The 20736-nt window shown below is 32.8% G+C and overlaps 1 protein-coding gene and 1 long non-coding RNA gene across 8 annotated transcripts in view; one reads left to right on the top strand and one right to left on the bottom strand.

Annotated features, from left to right (window-relative positions):
- The window catches only part of LOC112651951 (disintegrin and metalloproteinase domain-containing protein 5-like), a 134492-nt gene that overhangs the window by 43589 nt on the left and 70167 nt on the right, over positions 1 to 20736 (top strand). For all 7 annotated transcript variants that reach the window (XM_049094832.1, XM_049094833.1, XM_025435504.3 and 4 more), the window contains 2 exons: positions 3459 to 3648; positions 7594 to 7689. In XM_049094832.1, coding sequence (XP_048950789.1) covers positions 3459 to 3648; positions 7594 to 7689 — 286 coding nt within the window. The remainder of the gene's footprint in view (positions 1 to 3458; positions 3649 to 7593; positions 7690 to 20736) is intronic.
- The window catches only part of LOC112652318 (uncharacterized), a 36793-nt gene that overhangs the window by 2566 nt on the left and 13491 nt on the right, over positions 1 to 20736 (bottom strand). The window lies entirely within an intron of this gene.

The following is a 20736-nucleotide window of genomic DNA, read 5'->3' as shown; positions in this document are numbered from 1 at the left end:
ATAAACTTCGAACTGCTAAATGGTCGTGTGACTACTTTCCTGGGACTGACTGGCATGTATGGTGACATCCTCCCCAGGAGGAACAGTGCAGTTCCATGCCACAAGAGTTCCTGAAATTTGAAGTTTTGAAACTCAGTTGCATGCCTGAGATAGAAAGGCTTGGACACAGGCAGGGTGAACATAGGGTTCAGATGGAAACCGGGGACACAGATGTGACTGATTGCTCTTCTGTGAGGGCTCACTGAAGAGTAGGAGGTACAAAGTTCTAGCTTGGAGGCTAGAAAGCTGGTCACAGCAATTTTCATCCCCACCATCAGTGTTGAAAGGCTTTAGGAAACAAAACAGTACCGCCTAGTGAAGGCCATGGCCACCTACACTTAGCTCTGCCACCCCCTGTGCCCTGGAAATGCATTCTCACCAAAACAAGTCAGCCTGAGAATCAGCACAGCAGGGCCCTTCCCCAGAATACCAGCACAAACAACTAGCTCACACTAAGATTATTGGACACAGAGTACTGCAAGTATTAGCTCTAGGGGAAGTAGGATGTAGCTTCCTTTTTACTTTTATTCTTTTATTCTTATTTTTTTTCATTTATTTTATGTTTTCTGATTCCTTTTTAAATCTTTTATTATTAAATTTTAAAAGTTTTATTGTTATATATATATGTACACATATATATAGTTTGTTTGTTTTTTTTGCTTACTTCCATCTTACTTCATTTCTTTTTTTATCTTGGGACCTAGATTCTTTTGACAAGCAGACCAAAACACACCTTGTTTTTTTTTTTCTTGTCCCCCCAGCCCCGCTGCCCCATTTTCTTTGTTTTACTTTGTTGTTGTTGTTTGATCTTCTTTCTCTTTCTTTTTTTTCCTTTCTGGACAAAAAGATGAGATGGAAGAATTCACCCCAAAATAAAGAACATGAGGTAGAACACATGGCCAGGGATTTAACCAATATATATATAAGTAAGATGTCTGAAGTAGAATTTAAAGCGATTGTTATAAGGATACTAGTTGGGCTTGAAAAAGACATACAAGACACTAGAGAATTCCTTACTGTGGAGATAACAGAACTAAAATCTAGCCAGGCCGAAATTAAAAATACTATAACCAAGATGCAGTCCCAAGTGGAAGCCACAAACACAAGGATGGAGGAATCAGAAAAGTGGATTAATGATATAAGAAGATAAAATTATGGAAAATAATGAAGCTTAAAAGAAGAGGGAGAGAAAACTGTTAGATCACCAAGATAGACTTAGGGAACTCAGCAATTCCATAAAGTGAAATGATATCCATATCATAGGAGTCCAAGAAGAAAAGCAGGGAAAAGGGGCAGAAGGTTTATTAGAACAAATTATAGCTGAGAACTTCCCTAATCTGGGGATGGAAATGGGCATTCAAGTCTAAAAAGAACAGAGAACTCCCCTCAAAATCAACAAAAAGAGGTCAATTCCATGACATATCACAAGGAACTTGCAAAATCCAAAAGACTCCACCCCAAAATTGCTAGAACTGATACAGGAAAATTCAGTAAAGTCACAGGATATAAAGTCAATGCACAGAAGTCTGTTGCATTTCTATACACCAACAATGAAGCAGCAGAAAGGGAAATCAAGGAATCAATCCCATTTGCAACTGCACCGAAAACCATATGATACCTAGGAATAAACTTAACCAAAGAGGTAAAGGATCTATACCCTGTAGAATGTATAAATTGAAGAAGACACAAAAAATGGAAAAACATTCCATGTTCATGGATTGGAAGAACAAATATTGTTAAAATGTCTATGCTATCCAACATACACATTCAATGCAATCCCTATCAAAATAACACTAGCATTTTTCAGAGAGCCAGAACAAAGAATCCTAAAATTTGTATGCAACCAGAAAAGACCCCAAACATCCAAAGTAATGTTGAAAAAGAAAAGCACAACTGAAGGCATCAGAATTCCAGACTTCAAGCTGTTTTACAAAGCTGTGATCATCAAGACAGTATGGTAGTGGCACAAAAGCAGACACATAGATTAATGGAAGAGACTAGAGAATCCAAAAATGGATCCTCAGTTCTCTCTATAGTCAACTAGTCTTCGACAAAACAGGAAAGAATATCCAGTGGGGCGGGGAGGGGGAAGTCTCTTCAACAAATGATGTTGGGGAAATCAGACAGCCACCTGCAGAAGAATAAAACTGGATCACTTTCTTACACCACACACAAAGCAAACTCAAAGTGAATGAAAGACATAAATGGGAGACAGAAAACCACCAAAATCCTTGAGGAGAACACAGGCAACAACAACCTCTTTGACCTCAGCTGCAGCAACTTCTTGATAGACACATCTCCAGAAGCAAGGGAAAGAAAAGCAAAAATGAACTCTCAGGACTTTATCAGGATAAAAAAGCTCCTACATAGCAAAGGAAACAGTCAACAACACTGAAAGGCAACCCACCGAATGGGAGAAGATATTTGCAAATGACATATCAAATAAAGGGCTAATATCCAAGATCTATAAAGGACTTGTCAAACTCAACACCCAGAAAACAAACAATCCAGTCATGAAATGGGCAGAAGACATAAGCAGACATTTCTCCAAAGAAGACCTACACATAGCCATTGATTGGCACATGAAGAAATGCTCCATATCACTTGTCATCATAGGGTGTACTAGGTTATGCAAAATAAGTCAGTCAGAAAAAGATAAATATATGACTTCCCTAAAATGTGGAATCTAAGAAACAAAACAGATGAACATAGGGGAAGGGAAGGAAAAATAAGATAAAAAAGAGAGAGATACAAACAATATGAGACTCTTATCAATAGGGAACAAACAGGGTTGCTGGAGGTGGGCAGAAGGATGGGGCAATTGGGTGATGGGTATTAAGGGGGGCATTTGGTTGCCTAATTTGTTGGCATATAATTATTTGTAATCTCTTAGGATTGTATTTCTTCAGTGTCAACAGGTTTTTATTTGAAATGTTCAATTATGTTGAGCAAAAGCTCTAAAAATACTATTAAAATTAATACAAACATGTTTATATAATCATTACAAGAATTTCGTTATATTAAAATCATATTAAAATTTAAAAAATGTTAAATACTGATGCTTAAAATTTAAAATTCAGTTGTTTGGCATTGGGAAAGTAAATAAAATGAACACAGTGCTTATATTTACAGATTTAATAATGGTCTCAAGATAGATAAAAAATACTGTGACTTTTTAAAAACAGGATGGATGACAATAAAAAGATTTTGTATTTTTTTCATTACAATAATTTTCTTGGTGAAACTTAAAATGTGTGATATAACAATAGTATGTTTTGCAATGCAGTGAATATTTTTAAAAATGCGCTTTTTTTTCCCCACAATGCTTTTTAAATCTCTTTTCAGAATACCATACATTAGTGGAAATGCAGATATACAGCAATAATTTTTGTCATATCCATTTTTTAAAAATATTTTAGGCAGTCTGGGGGTGTAAAGGAGTTTAGCACCTGTAATTTGGATGACTTCAAATACTTAGCTTCACATTCTGGCTTTGAATGTCTTCGGAACATCCTTCCTGAAATACCAGTTTATAAACAAAGACAGAGGAGAGTATGTGGTAATGGGAAATTGGAAGAAGGTGAACAATGTGATTGTGGCACTATAGAGGTTAGTAGAAAATTTTTAAATTAAAAAAATTCCTATATGTATCTGTATATAGGTAAAAAAGTATGTGTATATATGTGTATAACAGGTAAAAAAGATGAAGACCTTGTTTCTTAGAAAAACAAATGGAAAAAGATCGACTTTGGGGAAGATGGAAGCCTTCAAGTTTCTGATTTTTGCCTTTTTTTTGAAGTGGTACCAAAAGCCTTTTAGATAATGTTTACCTTCATAGATTGCCTTCTGACCTTCATAGATTGCCTTCTGATATTTAGTGTATGTGTCAACTCCAAATTCATAATTAGTTATCACGAAGGGTGTCTAAGGATTTGAGATATACCCTTAATACAAACAATAACAAAGACAGGAATATCTAAAGACAATAGACTGTTACCAGTGGAATTGCAAAATGCATTGTTTGCTATATAAAGCAGAAAGCTTTCTATTGACAGATGATGCCAGTTGAAAGTATGTTTTTTAAAAAATCTATCACCTGTAGAAAATATAAAAATGTAGCTATAGAAAATTGTGGCTCTACGACTCAGTGTGAGAGGGGAAAACCCTGAAAGTGAGAGAAACTGTGAAAGTGGTACAACCTAAAATCTGATGATCAATTTTACACATATTTGGCTTACTGCTAAAATATGCATGGCCCAGAATTACCCTATAGGACAAAAAAATAGGATGAGACTCTTAAAGATATAGGTGCCCCAGGTAAGCCCTGTGAGTTTGACTGGGACTGCAACTGGAAATTAAAGAGAAATCTTAAGAAACAAGGAAATTACAGATAATTTGTACTCTGAAACCTAAGTGTTCTCTCTGCCTAAATCCTTGGCTGAATGTCACATTCACCAGAGAATCAGGCTAAAAATTCAGCAGTTGGAAGCCATATGAGTTGAGCAGAGATAGTTGTTGGAGAGATAAAGTTTATAGTTTGTACCCAGGTTACTTAACTGCCTACTTTTTTTTGCCTACTGGGCAAAAAATAAACAAACCAAAAGCATCTAGAAGGATACAGCTGAATACAGGCATTATATTGTTGTACCTATAATCTAACTATTAACCAAAAATTACTAGACATTCAAAGAATTGGGAAAATGTGAACCAGATTTAGGAAAAATATGCAGTTAAGGGAAACTGACTCTGAGAAGTCAAAGATATTGTATTTATCAGATAAAGACTTCACAGTAATTTTTTAATATATTAGGAGCATTAAAGGAAATTATGCTCAAATAATTTAAGGAAAAAAATTATCCTTGTGAATGAGGAGCTAAAGTATATCAACGTAGAAGTTCACTATAAAAAAACCCATATAAATTTAAAGTATAGAAATGAAAAGTACAATAACTGAAATAAAACAAAAAGCCGAAGAATTAATGAACTTGACCAAAAGCAGAATAATCAATGAAGTTGATCAATAGAACAATAAAAACATATAATCTATGGAACAGAGAGCAAAAGAGTTGAAGAAAAACAACAAAACCTTAGACACCTGAGAGGAAATATTAAGCCCAATGTAAGTGTAATTGGATTTCAAGATAAAGGAAAGAGAAAATAAATGACAGAAAAAAATTTGTAGGAGTAGTGCTGATTATTTTCCAAATTTGAAGGAAAACATTTACTTATGAATCCAAGATGCTCGTTAAACTATAAGTATATAGGCACGAAAAAACCCCACTTCTATACAGAGATCAATAAAACCCCCAGAGTCCCAAGATAACAGGAAAACTTAATTTCAGCCTAAAAAAATGACATATTAGGTACAGGATACAATGATACAAAATATAGCTAACTTCCTAAAAGTCATGGAGGTCAGTAGACTTTTAAATGACAAACATACTGAAAGAAAAAAGATCAAGGAAAAAGATATATATATTCAAAGAAGTTATCCTTTAAAGTGGAAGCAAATAAAATTATTCTCAGTTAAGCAAAAGCTGAGACAGTATATCACAATAAACTTACACTACAGAAAATTCTAAGACTTTAAAATATTTTAGGCGGAAGGGCCAACACAATAGATGATCAGTCTGATTTATAAGAGGATGAGCAAGGGAATTGGTAAATATGTGAGTAAATATAAATAATTATATGTGTCCTTTTTCTTTTCTGCTGTTAATTTTACTAACTACATTATATACACGCACAATATGTAAATACATATAATTATTCACTATGCATTGATATATACACCATACATATATGTGCATATAAATATGTATTTACATTTGTATTTATTATGCACATATACACCCATATATGTATGGATATGTATGTGTTAATGGATTAATATATGTATATATGCATATAAACACTAATATATATACATAAACACATATACACACTTATGTGTATATACCTGTGTCTACATATCTACAGCTATATAATAATATAACAGCATTAAATATGAAAGGGTCCATTGAAATAAGCTGTTACAAGGTTTCTATAATTTACTTGAAGAAAATCGGTAGTAATTTTAAGTAGATTATAGTATTTCAAAGAAACTGTAAATCCTAGGGCAAATATTGAAAAATTATACAGACATACAGCTAAAAAGCCAATAGAGGATTTATTGGCTAGATACAAAACATATTTCATCAGCATAAAATAAGACAAGAAGGGAAAAATTGAGGAACAAACACGAGATAGAGACAAATGGCAAAATAACAAATTGAAATACAGGTGTATTAATAATTACGTTAAATATAAATAGGACAGGCACTCTAATCAAAAGGCAAAGGTTGTCAGACTAGATAAAAATCAAGTGACAATCACATGCTATCAGTAAGAGATTCTTTTTAACCCCAAATACTCTGTATTGTAGAAAGTAATAGAACAGAAAAGGATATAACAAGCAAACAGCCAATATAAAAGAGCTATAGTGACTATATTAATATATAGTGTAGAGATATAGTAATGCTTCAAAATGATAAAAGGATAAATACATAAGATATAACAATAATAAATATATAAATTCATAAAAATATATTTACATATATACACACATTAAATCTTCAAATTTCATGAAGCAATCACTGGCAGAACTAATGAGAGAAACTTAAAAATCTACTATCATATTTGGAGATTTATTTCGCATCTCTCATTAACTGATAGAACAACTAGAAAAAAAAAAGCAAGGATATAGAAGACCTGAACAGTACTACAAACCACCTTAATGTAATGATATTTATTGGTTACTATATTTAACAACTTAAATATATAATTCCTTTAAAAGAAAATTGGAATATTTATTAGGATAGAATATATTTTGAGGCATGAAATAAATCTCAACATATTTATTTTATGTTGAGAATTAAATTAGAAATCAAGTTTAATAAAATATCTTAAGAAGCCCCCAATATTTGGAAATTAAACTGTAACTTCTAAATGGCCCTTGGCTCAAAGAAAAAATTACAAAAGCAATTTTAGGATATATATTTAGCATTATGTACATTTAAACATAATGTCAAAATCTATGAGATTCATTTAAAACATTACAAGGAAAATCTATAGAAATAAAAGATTATATTAGAGAAGAAGAAAGGTAAAAACTCAATTAGAATGCTTCAGGTAACTAAAATACTAGTCTAAGTTAAACCTAATATAAATAGAAGGAAATAATGATAAAGATAAAAGTAGAAATCAATGAGATAGAAATCAGAGAATGAAAATAAAAGCTAGTGCTTTGACAATAATCAGTGCTTTTGACAATAATATTTGATAGGTCTCTTGCTGTGCTGATGAAAGAGATATGAAAGAAAAAAGAAATTTCTAGTATCAGGAACAAAAGAGGATACATTACTTACTGCACATCCTACATATATTTAAAATAAGGAATATTAAAAACTACTCTGTATAAATAAATTTGGCAATTTAGTTGGAATTGGCAAGTTTCTTAAAAGACAAATTATAATTGATGTGAGAAGAGACCATTTGAATTTGTCTATTTTACAGACTTGTACGCATAAAGCCTGCTGTGACCCTAGGTCGTGTGTAATAAAAACTGGTAAACAATGTGGTTCTGGGGAATGCTGCACGCCAGATTGCAAGGTAAGAGGCAATCTATTTTATAGTAGCTCAGCATTAAATTCCTTGTATTTCTTGAAATACTTGTTTCAAAGAGATGGAAAATATGTTAATATCCTATCAGCCCTTCTCATTGTATCATATCCAAAAACATTGGACCCCTCTTACTCTTCTGTCCATTCAATAATCTGTCATTTCCAGGACTCTCATGTACATAATGCTTGATGATTCTCCTCTCTCAACTTGACTTCACATCTCTATACTATATTACAAATCTTTCTTGTACCCATTGAGATATTTCTGTAATCAAAATACATCTGAGCAACCCTCTTAAGGTCTTTTCTTTTTTTTTTAAAATAAATTCAATTAGAGTTCAGTAATTCTTCAGTTGCATAGAACATCCAGGTCTTATTTTCTAACACCATATCTTACATGGGGTCAAGAAGTTAGTTTTGTTTTGTTCTTTTCCATTAGCTAAATTCTCTTCATCTTCTTGTAAAGTCTTCTTGCACACTTGTGTGCAAGTGTGTGTTCCTTTGCAATTCAGTTATTGTTACAATCAACCAACCCCTCTTTATTGAAAACATTTAAAGAATTCCTGAATAATTTACCTACACTGGAACAATTAACTGGAATCCTAAAGAAAAAAGAAACTTCTGAAAAAGGCAAATGGCAGATGTCCATAAGATTGGAGAATGAATAAGCTTTTATCTTTAAATTTTTTCCCAAGATTTATTGAGATAAATTGACATATAACATTGTGTAAGTTTAAGGTGTACAATGTAATGATTTCATATAAGTATATATTTTTAAATGATTGCAATAAGGTTAAAACATCCACCACTTTACATAGAAAGAACACTTAACATTTAGTAAGAAACTTTCCAGTAAATAATATATTATTAACTTTAGTCACTATGCTATACATTAGATCCCCAGACTGATTCATTTTATTGCTGAAAATTTGCACCCTTAACCAACATCTTTCCATTTCCCCCACAGTTTTATTTCTTGTTTTCTGATTTGGATGCCTTTTAATTCTTTTTTCTTGCCTATTTGCTCTTACTAGGACTTCTAATGCTTTATTAAGTGGTAAGAATGGAGAACTTTGTCTTATTTTTGATCTCATAGGAAGATTTCAGCTTTTCACTATTGAAAATCATTAGTTCAAGTTTGTCATATATAGCCTTTATTATATTGATATATGTTTGTTCTATACCAAAACTGTTGAAAGCTTTTGTCATAAAAGTGTGTTGCATTTTGTCAGATTTTTTTCTGCATCACTTTGGAGGGTTATATAAGTTTTACCCCTACTTCTATTAATGGGGTGTATTATGTGCATTGATTACTGTGGTTGAATCATACTTGCATGCCAGGAATACATCTCACTTGATCTTGGCATATGATACTTTTAATGTGCTGTTGAATTTGGTGTGTTAGTATTTTGTTGAGAAAGTTTGCATCTGTATTCATCAGGGATATTGGCCTGTAATTTTCTTTTCTTGTAGTGTCCTTACCTGTCTTTGGTATCAGAGTAAAGTTGGCCTTATAAAATGAGTTTGGGAGTGTTCCCTCATTTTTAATTTTTGGGAGTCAGGAATATAAACATTAATTCTTTAAATATCTCATAGAATTCCCCTGTAAAACCATCTACTTCTGGTTAGAAGGTTTAATAATAAATTCAGTCCCTTTAGTTGTGAATGGTTTGCTGAAGTTTTCCATTTCTTCATGATTCAGTCTTGCTAGGTTGTCTGTCTCTAGGAATTTATTCATTTCTTCTAAAGGGTTATGCAGTTGGTAGGTAGATAATTGTTATAGTTGCCTCTTATGATACTTTGTATTTCTATTATATCAATTTTAGCGTCTCCTCTTTCTTTCATAATTTTATTTTATTGAGTCCTATCACTTTTTCTTTGTTAGTCTAGCTAAAGATTTGCCTTTTTAAAAATCTTTTCAAAACCCAACTCCTGGTTTAATGGATTTTTTTCCCCATTTGGCTCTTTGGTCTGTTCCATGTATTTCTGCCTGGTCTTTGTTATTTCCTCCCTTATACTAACTTGGGACTAAGTTTGTTTTCCTTTTTTACTTTCTTTGGGGATAAAGTTAGGTTATTTGAGATTTTTTTAATGTAGACATTTATTGCTGTAAACTTAGAACTACTTTTGCTATATCCCTTATGTTTTGGTAATGTTTTTTGTTTTGTTTTATTTTTGTTTATTTCAAGATGCTTTTCTGATTTTGTTTTTCCTTCTTTGGTCCATTGGTTGTTCAGGAGTATGATGTTAAGTTGCATATTTTGTGAATTTTTCTGCTTTTTTTTTAAGGTTTTATACCATTGTGCATGGAAATGATATTAGATTTTATTTCAATTCCCTTAAATTTCATAAAACTTGCTTTGTGGACCAACATATGTTTTATCCCAGAGAATGTTCCATGTGTGTTTGAGGAGAATGTGTATTTTGTTCCAGTTGGAAGGTCCATTTGGTCTATAGTTTTATTCAGGCCTGCCATTTTCTTCCCGATTCACCTTCTCATTGATCTATCCAATGTTAATAGTAGGGTATTGATGTCCTTTACTATTATTGAATTGCTGTCTATATATCCCTTCAGTCTGTCAATATTACTTAAGTTTTTAGGTACTCCAATATTTGGTGCATATATAGTTAAAACAAGTGTTATATTCATTTTTCTTGTTTGTGTGTGTGTGTTTGTGTGCAAGTGTGTGTGTGTGTGTATGTGACTGATTTGATTGCAAGTCTATTTTATCTGATTTAAGAATAGCAAACTCTGCTGTCTTTTGGTTACCATTTGTATGGAATATTTTTTCCTTTCCTTTATTTTCAGCATAAAAATGTCCTTAAAGGTAAATTGAGCTTCTTATAGCCAGTTTATTATTAGATCTTGCTTTTTATCCATTTTCCACTCTGTCTTTTGGTTAGAGAAAATCCATTTATGTTTAAAGTAATCACTGATAGTTAAGAACTTTCTATTGCCATTTTATTAATCATTTTCTGTTTTTATTTTTTTGTGTTCTCTTTCTCTTCATTCTTCTCTTGCTATCTTTCTTTGTGATTTATTTTTTTGGTAGTGGTGTGCTTTAATTTGTTTCTCTTTCTTCATTGTGATCATCATAAGGCTTACACAAAACATTTAATAGCTATAATAGTCTATTTTATAAGTTTTTTTAAAAGATTGTATTTATTTATTCATGAGAGACATAGAGAGAGGCAGAGATATAGAGGGAGAAGCAGGCTCCTTGTGGGGAGCCCAATGTGGTACTTGAACCCAGGACCTTGGAATCATGCTCTGTCTGAGCTGAAGTCAGATGTTCAACCACTGAGCCACTCAGGCATCCCTATTTTTTAAGTTTTTAATTCTAGTTACTTAACATACAGTGTTATATTAATTTTAGGTATACAATATAATAATTCAGTATTCCAGTAGTTCCATATTTCTCCCTGTGGTCATCACAATAAGTTAACTCCTTAATTTCCATCACATATTTAACCCCTTGCCTCACCTACCTTCCCTCTGATAACCATCAACTTGTTCTCCATAATTAAAAATCTGTTTCTTGATTTGACTCTCTGTTTCTCTCTCTCATTTTTTCTCGTTGCTTATTTGTTTTATTTCCTAAGGCCCACATATGAGTGAAATCATATGGTATTTGTCTTCCTCTGTCTGATTTATTTCACTTAGTATTATACCCTAGCTCCATCCAAGTCATTGCAATGGCAATATTTCATTCTTTTTAATGGCTGAATAATATTCCATTGCATATATATACCGCATCTTCTTTACCCATTCATCAATCAGTGGACACTTAGGCTACTTCCATATCTTGGCTATTGTAAATAATGCTGCTACAAACATCTGGGTGCATGTATCCCTTTAAATTAGTGTTTTTGTTTTCTTTGGGTAAATACAATAATAGTAAATAGTGCAATTGTCAGAGTATAAGGTAGTTTTATTTTTATTTTTAAAATTTTTTATTTAAATTCCCATTTAGTTAAAATACAGTGTAATCTTAGTTTCAGGTATACATATAGTGATTCAAAACTTCCATACAACACCTGATGCTCATCACAAGTGCACTCCTTAATCTCCATTACCTATAATAGTCTGTTTTAAGCTGATAATTACCTATCTTCAATCACATACTAAAGCTTTACATTTCTAATTCTCATTTAATTCTCCACATTTTGTGCTATTAACATCACACTTTGCATCTTTTTATATTGTGCATCCTTTAACAAATCGTTGTAACAATATTTATAATACTATAACTTTTTACTTTACTTTTACAAAAGTCTTTTAGCTTTTGTACTACAGATAACAATATTTTCCACCATTACAGTAGTAAGATATTCTGAATATGAGTCTGTTTTTACATTTACCAGTGAGCTTTGTACTTTTATAAGTTTTTATAGGTTAGTGTCCTTTCATTTAATTTTGATGAAATCCCTAGAGATTTCTTATAAGGTCAAGAGGTGATGAGCTCACTTAGCTTCTGTTTATCTGAGAATGTCTTTAACTCTCTTAATTTCTGAAGGACAGTTTTGCCATGTATAGTTTTCTTATCCAGCATGTTTTTTTCTTTTGGCATTTTAAATTTAGCACCTCACTGTCTCCTCGTTTACATTTTTTTTTTTTTGCACAGAAATCTCCTGATAACCTTATATGGATTCCCATATGTGTAATTTTTCTTTTCAATTTTTGCTTCAAAAGTTTTCCTTTGACTTTTCACATTTTAATTATAATTTGTCCTGGGCAATCTTCTTAGATTGTTCCTGCTTGAGTCATTTTAGCTTTCTGTTCCTGCCTTTATATACCTATTCAAGATTTGGGAAATTTTTATCTATTATTCTTTAAAAAATCTTTCTACTTTCTCTCTTCTTTCTCCTTCAGGGACTCTCAAAATATGAATTAAATTTGCTTATATTGTCTCATAATTCATGTAGGCTTTCTTCACTTTTTTTTTTCTTTTTGCCCATGTAACTGGCTAATTTCAAGTCAATAGTATTCAAGTTCACTTATTCTTTCTTCCTCATGATTGATTCTTATGTTGAAGCCCTTTAATGAATTTTTTGTTTCTGTTATTTTCTTCAACTTGAGGATTTCTGTTTAGGTCTCTTTAATGTTTTCTATTTCTTTATTCATTTTATTCTTACATGTTTTCCTGATTTTGTTCAGTTATCTATATGTGTTCTCTTGCATTTCATTGAGTTTCTTTAAGATGATTATTTTGAATTTTTGTGAAGCAACTCATGGATCTCCATTTTTTTAGATCTCAATTTTTTTGTGGTTGGTTACTCTAGCTTGATCAGTTTCTTTTTATGGTGTCATAGTTGTCTGATTCTTTGTGATCCATGTAGCCTTGGTTGATATCTGTGTGTCTAAAAGAGTAAACAACTCTTGCAGTCTCTATAGAATGCTTTCTGCAGGTAAAGATCTGTCAATTCCTAGGCTGATGGGATTAACTCCAGAATTGACAGTTGATGGGTTAGAGCCATTTTACAAGACTGTTGCTGGGTCTGTAGTGAGATCTGTAGTTGTTGAGCTTATTAACCTTGGGCTTGGGTGGGCATGGTCCTATTTGATTCCTATATGGGATTTCCTCTAGTACTTTGTTCAGTAGGATGACAGTGGAATAAGGGTATGCTTTAGGGCCCATAATTGGAGGCTCACACAGCATCTTATTACCAGTTGTGAGCATGGGTGTGACTCCCACTAGGTTCCTAGGAGGGCTCCTGCCAGATCACTTGATGGATCCTTTGTGGGCAAAGATAGCCCTGACCATGGCTTTGAATGGCTGGAACTGTGTTCCTGTGCTCTTTCAGGGTCCATGACCAGGACTGAGGTCTGGGGGCCTAGCTCTGGAGGCACAGATGGGAATGTCTCCTGCCAGGTCCCTGAGTAGGCTGGAGAACTCTCTGATAATGGCTGATAATGGGGCTAGATCCAAGTTTTCAGCCATTTCAGGATCTTCTTAGGCACAGTCTAGAATATATTCTGCTGGGTTCTTGTGTTGGGAGGACAGCTGGCAGGCTATGGCTTGTAGGGAATGAAGCTGACAATTGGGTCATTTCTGGATCTCCAGGAGTACATACAGGAGTGTATTCTGCTGATTTTCTCATCCAGCAGGAATGCTGATGGACTGCAGCTGTGAGGGGATTAAAGTCAAATATAGAAGTTTTTCCGGATTTCTGGGAGTATAGACAGAAGTGTTTCCTGACAGATCCCTTTGTTGGCAGGACTCTTAGTGGATTGAGGCTGGGAGGGGACTACCACATAATATGGGGCCCAAAAAGATTTGGGCTTCCAACACAATTGGGAATGTTTCCTGTGAAGTTCCTTGGCTGGCAAGATTGTTGGGGGCTGGAGCTGAATATAGGGCCTGTTCTGAATCTTTGGTACAGATGAGAGTGTCTCTTGTCAAATCCCTCTATCAGCAGGATGGTTCTCAGGCTGTTGCTGGTAGGAGCTGCAGCCTAGTCACAGGACCCTTTCAAAATAGTCAAACAGTGTGTGATGCTTACCTCCAGGTACTCCTGGACCACAGCTGATTCTGGGGCAATTTGAGGGTGTACATCTGGGATTAAGGTTTGTGTGCTTCTTACTCATGCATGGGTGGATGTGACTCCTGGGTACCTTGGCATATGATACTTATAGCAGGATCATTGCCGCTTGTGGCTGAGACAAGTCTTCAGGTATAGAGCTATTTCTGGGTCTTTAGTTGAGTCAGCAAGTAGCTGCCTGGGTGAGGGCAACTTACTCAACTCACCCAACTTTTCAAATTGGTTTCCTCAAACTTAAAGTTCACCTGGGTTTTGGTGTCTCCTACCTGGATTACAGAGCTTTTCTGGAGACACTTTTGTCTATGGATTGCTGTCATGTATTATTGCTGAACGGAAATATGAGTAGAGGATTCTTATTCTGCCATCTTGTGACATCATTCTTTGGATATGCTTTTAAAACTAAGTTGTAGGATACAGAAGCACTTTCAGGAAACTGTCATTCTCAAAGAATTATAAGGGTTGACCTCTTTGAATTAAGACAATGTTATAAGAAGAGAACTGAGAGCAATAAAATTGATGGTATATGAAATATTACAGATAAACTACATTTGCAACTTATGCATGAAATCAACACTAATCTTAGTGAATACCTAAATTTCTGTCCCTCAAATGAATCATAGAGTTGGAGGACAAATATTAAGCAGGTAGAGCCAAATGTAAGGGTTAGACCAGAAGGAAAAATAGAAAAAAATGGTACTGGAAATATTGTTTTCTTAATATCAAAGAAAAATTGGTGTAATTCAGTTAAATGTGGCAGCTAGACACCACTCTTCTTTGCTCATATCCTTAAAACTAATGTGCAGTAACAAAGTGTGGAGAAAACAACAAACAAAAGATACAAATAAAAACTCAGTGAAATTTAGATGAAATAAAAGGTTGACATAAGGAGCAGATACTCATTTACAGTTTATTTTCAGCTTGAAATTGTTTGTCTACTGACTATTTCAGAAAATATTTTACCCCATACTGAGGGGTATTACAGAAGATTAATCCTTAAACAAACAAATATTTAAAAGATAATTTCAGATAGTGATAAAGTGATTTAAAAATGAAATAGGGCAAAAGAATAAACACTGAGTGAGTGTGTATTTTAGAAATAGCTCTGTAAGGCATGACATTCGATCTAATACCTCAGTGACAAATAGAAGTATTGGTGTAGAGTATTCAAACAAAAGAAAAGTAATAGAAAGATTCTGAGAATGGGAAATGAATCAAGGAAGAAGAAAAATGGCTTGTTATGCTCTTACAATTTAATGACTGATAAAGAAATAGTGTATTGGACCTAGTATCCATGTCTTTCCAGAATTGTTCAAACATGTTTTTCTGCTCATTGATACTGATTAAAAGACAAAAGTGCCTAATTAGCATTTACTTCCAAAATATGGCTTCTTTATTATAAATGCCAATTCAAACCATAGTTAGGCAAGGTAGTTATATTATACACGTTTCTAGAACATGGTGGACAAATCAGACATTTTGTAAACTGGCTTCTGTTTTAAAGACAATAAAATAAAACTCTGGTAAATAACTTTGTAAAAATGAAGAATTCATATACGATATGATCAAGTAACTACTCGATTTGCTATAGAACATGGTCTCCTGGACTGAGTCTATGTGACTATACCCAGGTATGCTTGGCAATGGTTTTCTGTTTAATTTGAATGGTAGATTTTTTGAGATGCGATGTTTCATATGCTCTTTCTGGAGACCGCAACTACATATCTTTGGCAAAGCTTTGGCTAGCTTACTAATGCACCAACCATCTTGTATTTGTTTTGCTTTGGTCTACTTGGGCTCCCAAACCTTAATGAAGCATTAGGATATAAGTTTTGCTTTGTGCTCTGTTTTTTTGAAAACCCATACTATGATAGACAAGGTCAGAGTGGCAGGCAAGAGTCAGAATCTGTATGGTTATGTTATATTATTTATCTATTACTGCATAATATATTACCACCCCATTTTCCCTCATAGTTTCTGTGGGTCAGAAATCTGAGTGTAGCTTTGCTGGGTCTTCTGGCTTATGGCCTCCCACAACCAGACTAAAAATCATTGATATAGAATACTCATATCACACTGTCAAACAACTTAACCAAATTTACACTAAAGAATACTCCATCCAGCAACAGCAGAATATATAGACTTTACAAGCACACATTGAACATCTTTGAGGATGGACCATATGCTAGGCTATAAAACTAGGCTTAGTATATTTTAAAAGACTAAAATAATACTAAGTATATTTTCTGATATCAATAAAATAAAAAATCAACAAATAAAGGAAATTTAATCTACAAATTTTAGAAAGTAAATATATTTCTCCATAATCAGTGTGTCAAAGAAGAACTCACAAGGACATTAGAAATAATTTGAACTGAATGAAAACTAAAAAACAACATATTAAAACATATGGCATAAAGGTAAAGCAGTGCTTGGAGGGAAATTTTTACTTATAGATACTTATATTAGAAAATATGAAATAAATCAATAGCGTAAGCTTGTGCCTTGAAAGTCTATGAACAGAAGAGCAAATTAAATCCAAGGCAAATATAAGGAAGGAAATAAAGTTGAAAGGAAATCAGAGAAACCAAAATTGGTTCTTTGAGAAAAATAAATAAAATTGGATAAACATTTACCTAGACTATGAAAAAGAGGTTTCACAGAAATGTAAGCGGAGAATCAGTACTGATAGTACATAATTTTAAAGAATTATAAGGAAATCTGCTGGCCTGCCATATCCAGCAAATTAGACAACTTAGATAAAATAGGAAGACACAAATTACCAAACTGACTTAAGAAAAAAGTAGAAAATCTGAATGGAGAAGTAAATAAACTGAATCAGTAACTTAAAATCTTCCCACAAAGAAAAGCTCAGGTCCAGGTGAGTTTATTGGTGAATTCTATCAAACACTTAAAAAAAAGAAAGAGCATCAGTACTCCACAATCTCTTCCTGAAAATATGAGAAAAAAATCTTTCATTTTATGAAGATAGTATCACCTGGTTACCAAAGACATCACAGAAAACTGTAGACTAATATACCTCATGAATATGGATGCAAAAATTCTAAAAAAGTTACAAGCAGAATCAAGAAACATATGAAAAAGATTAAACAGCATGACCAAGAGGGATTTATCTTTGTAATATAAAGTTGGTTTAATTAATATAACACACCATGTTAATCAAAGGAAAAGAAAACACTTCCTAATCTCAAAAGATGCAGAAACAGAACCTACTCGTTATAAAATTACTAACACATTAGAAATGGGAAAGAACATAACCTGGTGGAGAGCATCTGTGAAAAATCTAGAGCTAACACACTAATGACAAAAGTCTGAGTGTTTCCCCCTAAAATCAGAAACAAAGCAAGGATGTAGACTCTCATCACTTCTATTAAAACATTGTACTAGAGATTCCAGAGAGTACAGTCAAGTAAGAAAATGAAATAAAGTCATCAAATTTGGAAGAGAAGTGCAACTAATTCTCCTTGTTTGCAGATGAAATGACCTCATATGTAAATAATCCTAAAGAATCTATCAAAAATACCTTTTAAATAAATGAGTTAGTCAAAGTCACAGGATACACAACTATACAAAAATGAACTGTATTTCTATAATAATAGAAGTGAATAATCTGAAAATTAAATTAGGAAAACAATTTCATTCACAATGGCATGGAAAAGTACTTAGGAACACATTTAATAAAAGTAATGTAAAACATATACATAACAAAACATTGCTGAGAAAAATTAAAAATCTAAATACATAGTAAAATGTTCCATGTGAATGGAATGAAAGACAGTATTGTTAAGACAACAATTTTCCTCTTTGTCAGAGGTACCCTGGTACTATCTCCAGGTTTAATGAGTCAGTAGGACTCAGAGAATTCAGCATATAGCATACGTATCACTATGCATTATTACAACAAAAGGATACAAAGCAAAGCCAGCAAAGGATATCTTTCCATTTATTTGTGTCCTCATGAATTTTTCATCAGTGTTTTATATTTTTCAGGATCCAGATCTTTTACTTCCTTGATTAATTTTATTCCTAAGAATTTTACTCTTTTTGCTTCATGTTGTAAGTGGGATTTTTTTCCCTTAATTATTTTGTAGATAGCACATTCTTAGTATGAAAAAACTGATTTTTATATTTTTATTTTGTATCTTGTGACTTTACTGAATTCATTTTTTTCATTTTTTTTGTAAAGTCTTTAGAGTTTCCTTTATATAGGATAATATCATCTGCAGAGACAACTTGAATTCTCTTCCAATTTGGATGCCTTTTTTTTTTCTCTTGCCTAATTCCTGTGACTTGGACTTTCAGTACTAATCTAAATAAGAGTTATGAGAGAGGGCAGCCCGGGTGGCTCAGTGGTTTAGCGCTGCCTTCAGCCCAGGGCCTGATCCTGGAGACTTGAGATCAAGTCCCACGTCAAACTCCCTGCAAGGAGCCTGCTTCTCCCTCAGCCTGTGTCTCTGTCTCTGTGTCTCTTATGAATAAATAAATTTTAAAAAAAATCTTAAAAAAAAAAAAGGATGAGAGGGGGCAGTTTTGTCTTACTAGCCAAGGGCTTGTTATGTATGGCTCTTATTATGTTGAAGTACATTCCTTCTATACCTAGTTGTTGATAATTTTTATAATGAAACTATGTTGAATTCTGTCAAATGCTTTTTTTACATCTAGTGAGATGATCATATTATTTTTTATTTAAATTCAATTAGCCAACATATAGTTCATCACATTTTTATCTTTGCTTTTTTAATGTGATATATCACATTTATTGAATGGTATATGTTCAAACATCCTGGAATCTTAGTCATAAATCTCAGTTGGTCATGATGTATGATACTTTTTAATGTGCTATTGAAATCAGTTTGCTAGTATTTTATTGAGAATTATTATATTTACGTTCATCAGGTTTGTTCATCAGGTTAAAATTATATTGGCATTTAGTTTTCTTTTCTTGTAGTATATTTGTCTGACTTTGGTATTAGGATAATTCTGGCTTCATAAGATGAGTTTGGAAGTTTTTTTTCCTATTCAGTTTTTTGGCAGAGATGGAATAGGATTAACATTTAGTATTCCTTAAATGTTTGGAAGAATTCATCTGTGAAGCCATCTGATCCTGGGCTTTTCTATGTTGGGAGATTTTTAACTGATAACTGATTTGATCTCTTTACTCATTATTGATTTGTTCAGATTTTTCTATTTTTTTCATGAATCAATCTTGGTAAATGATTTCTAGGAATTTATCTCTTTCTTCTAAATTATATGATTTGTTATGTAGTATATATATAATTGTCGTCTCTCTTGTGTTCTTTTGAATTTCTGTGATATTTGTTGTAGTGTCACCTCTTTCATTTATAATTTCTATGAATCTTCTCTCTTTTTTTCTTAGTTTAGCAAAAGGTTTATCAGTTTTGTCTGTACAAAAACCAGCTTGCAGTTTCCCTGATGTGTTCTATTGTTTCTCTCATCTCTATTTTATTTATTTTTGTTTTAAATTTTATTTGTTTTTTTTTCTGGTAACTTTGAACTTAGTTTGCTCTGTTTCTAGTTCCTTGACGTGTTAAGTAAGTTGTTTAATTAAGTTTTTCCTTCTTTTTATTGTTGATGTTTGTCACTATGAACATTTTTTTCAGAATTAAGCATTTAACTGCATTCCTTAGTTTTTGAATTGTTATATTTCAATTTTTCATGTCTTGAAATTTTTTGATTCCTTCTGATTTCTACTTCAATATATTATTTGTTTGGGAGTATGTTGTTTCATTTCCACATATTTGTGATTTTTTTCTGCAATTATTTCTAGTTAACATCATTGTGATTAGAAAAGAAATCTTGGCATAATTTCAGTCTTCTTAAATTTGTTAGGGCTTTTTCTTTTGGCCTAACCTATGATCTACCCTGGAGAATGTTCCTTGTGCACTTGAGGGAAATTTGTATTCTGCTGCTGTTGGATGGAACATTCTGCATTTTTTGTTGGGTCCATTAGGTCTATAGTGTTGTTCAAGCCCACTAATCCAGTACAGATTTTACTTTTTGGATGATCTAGCCAATACCGAAAGTAGAGTGATGAAGTTGCCTACTCTTTTTAGTTCTGTCAATATTTGTATATTTAGGTGTTCTGATGCTGGGTGCATGTATATTTGCAGTTGTTATATCCTCTTAATGAACTGACTTATTTATCATTATATAATAAGTTTCTATGTCTCTTGTGACCGTTTTTGACTTGAAGTCTATTTTATACTGACATAAATTTAGCCCTCCCTGCTCTGTATGGTTGCTATTTGCATGGATTATGTTTTCTATCCCTTCACTTTCAGTTTATGTGTGTCCTAAAGGTTTAACTGGATCTTTAGGTAGCATATAGTTTGATCTTGTTTTAATTAATCTGCTTACTATGTATCTTTTTATTATGATTTATTTACTTTAAATTTAAGGGAGGATTTGCTATTGCCATATTATTGTATTCTGGTAGTTTTTTTTTTTTTTAAGA

Source organism: Canis lupus, chromosome 16 (assembly GCF_003254725.2).
Source record: "Canis lupus dingo isolate Sandy chromosome 16, ASM325472v2, whole genome shotgun sequence".
Lineage (NCBI taxonomy): Eukaryota > Metazoa > Chordata > Mammalia > Carnivora > Canidae > Canis > Canis lupus.
The sequence above is the reverse complement of the archived record's forward strand: the minus strand, read 5'-3'. Positions and strand labels throughout refer to the sequence as shown.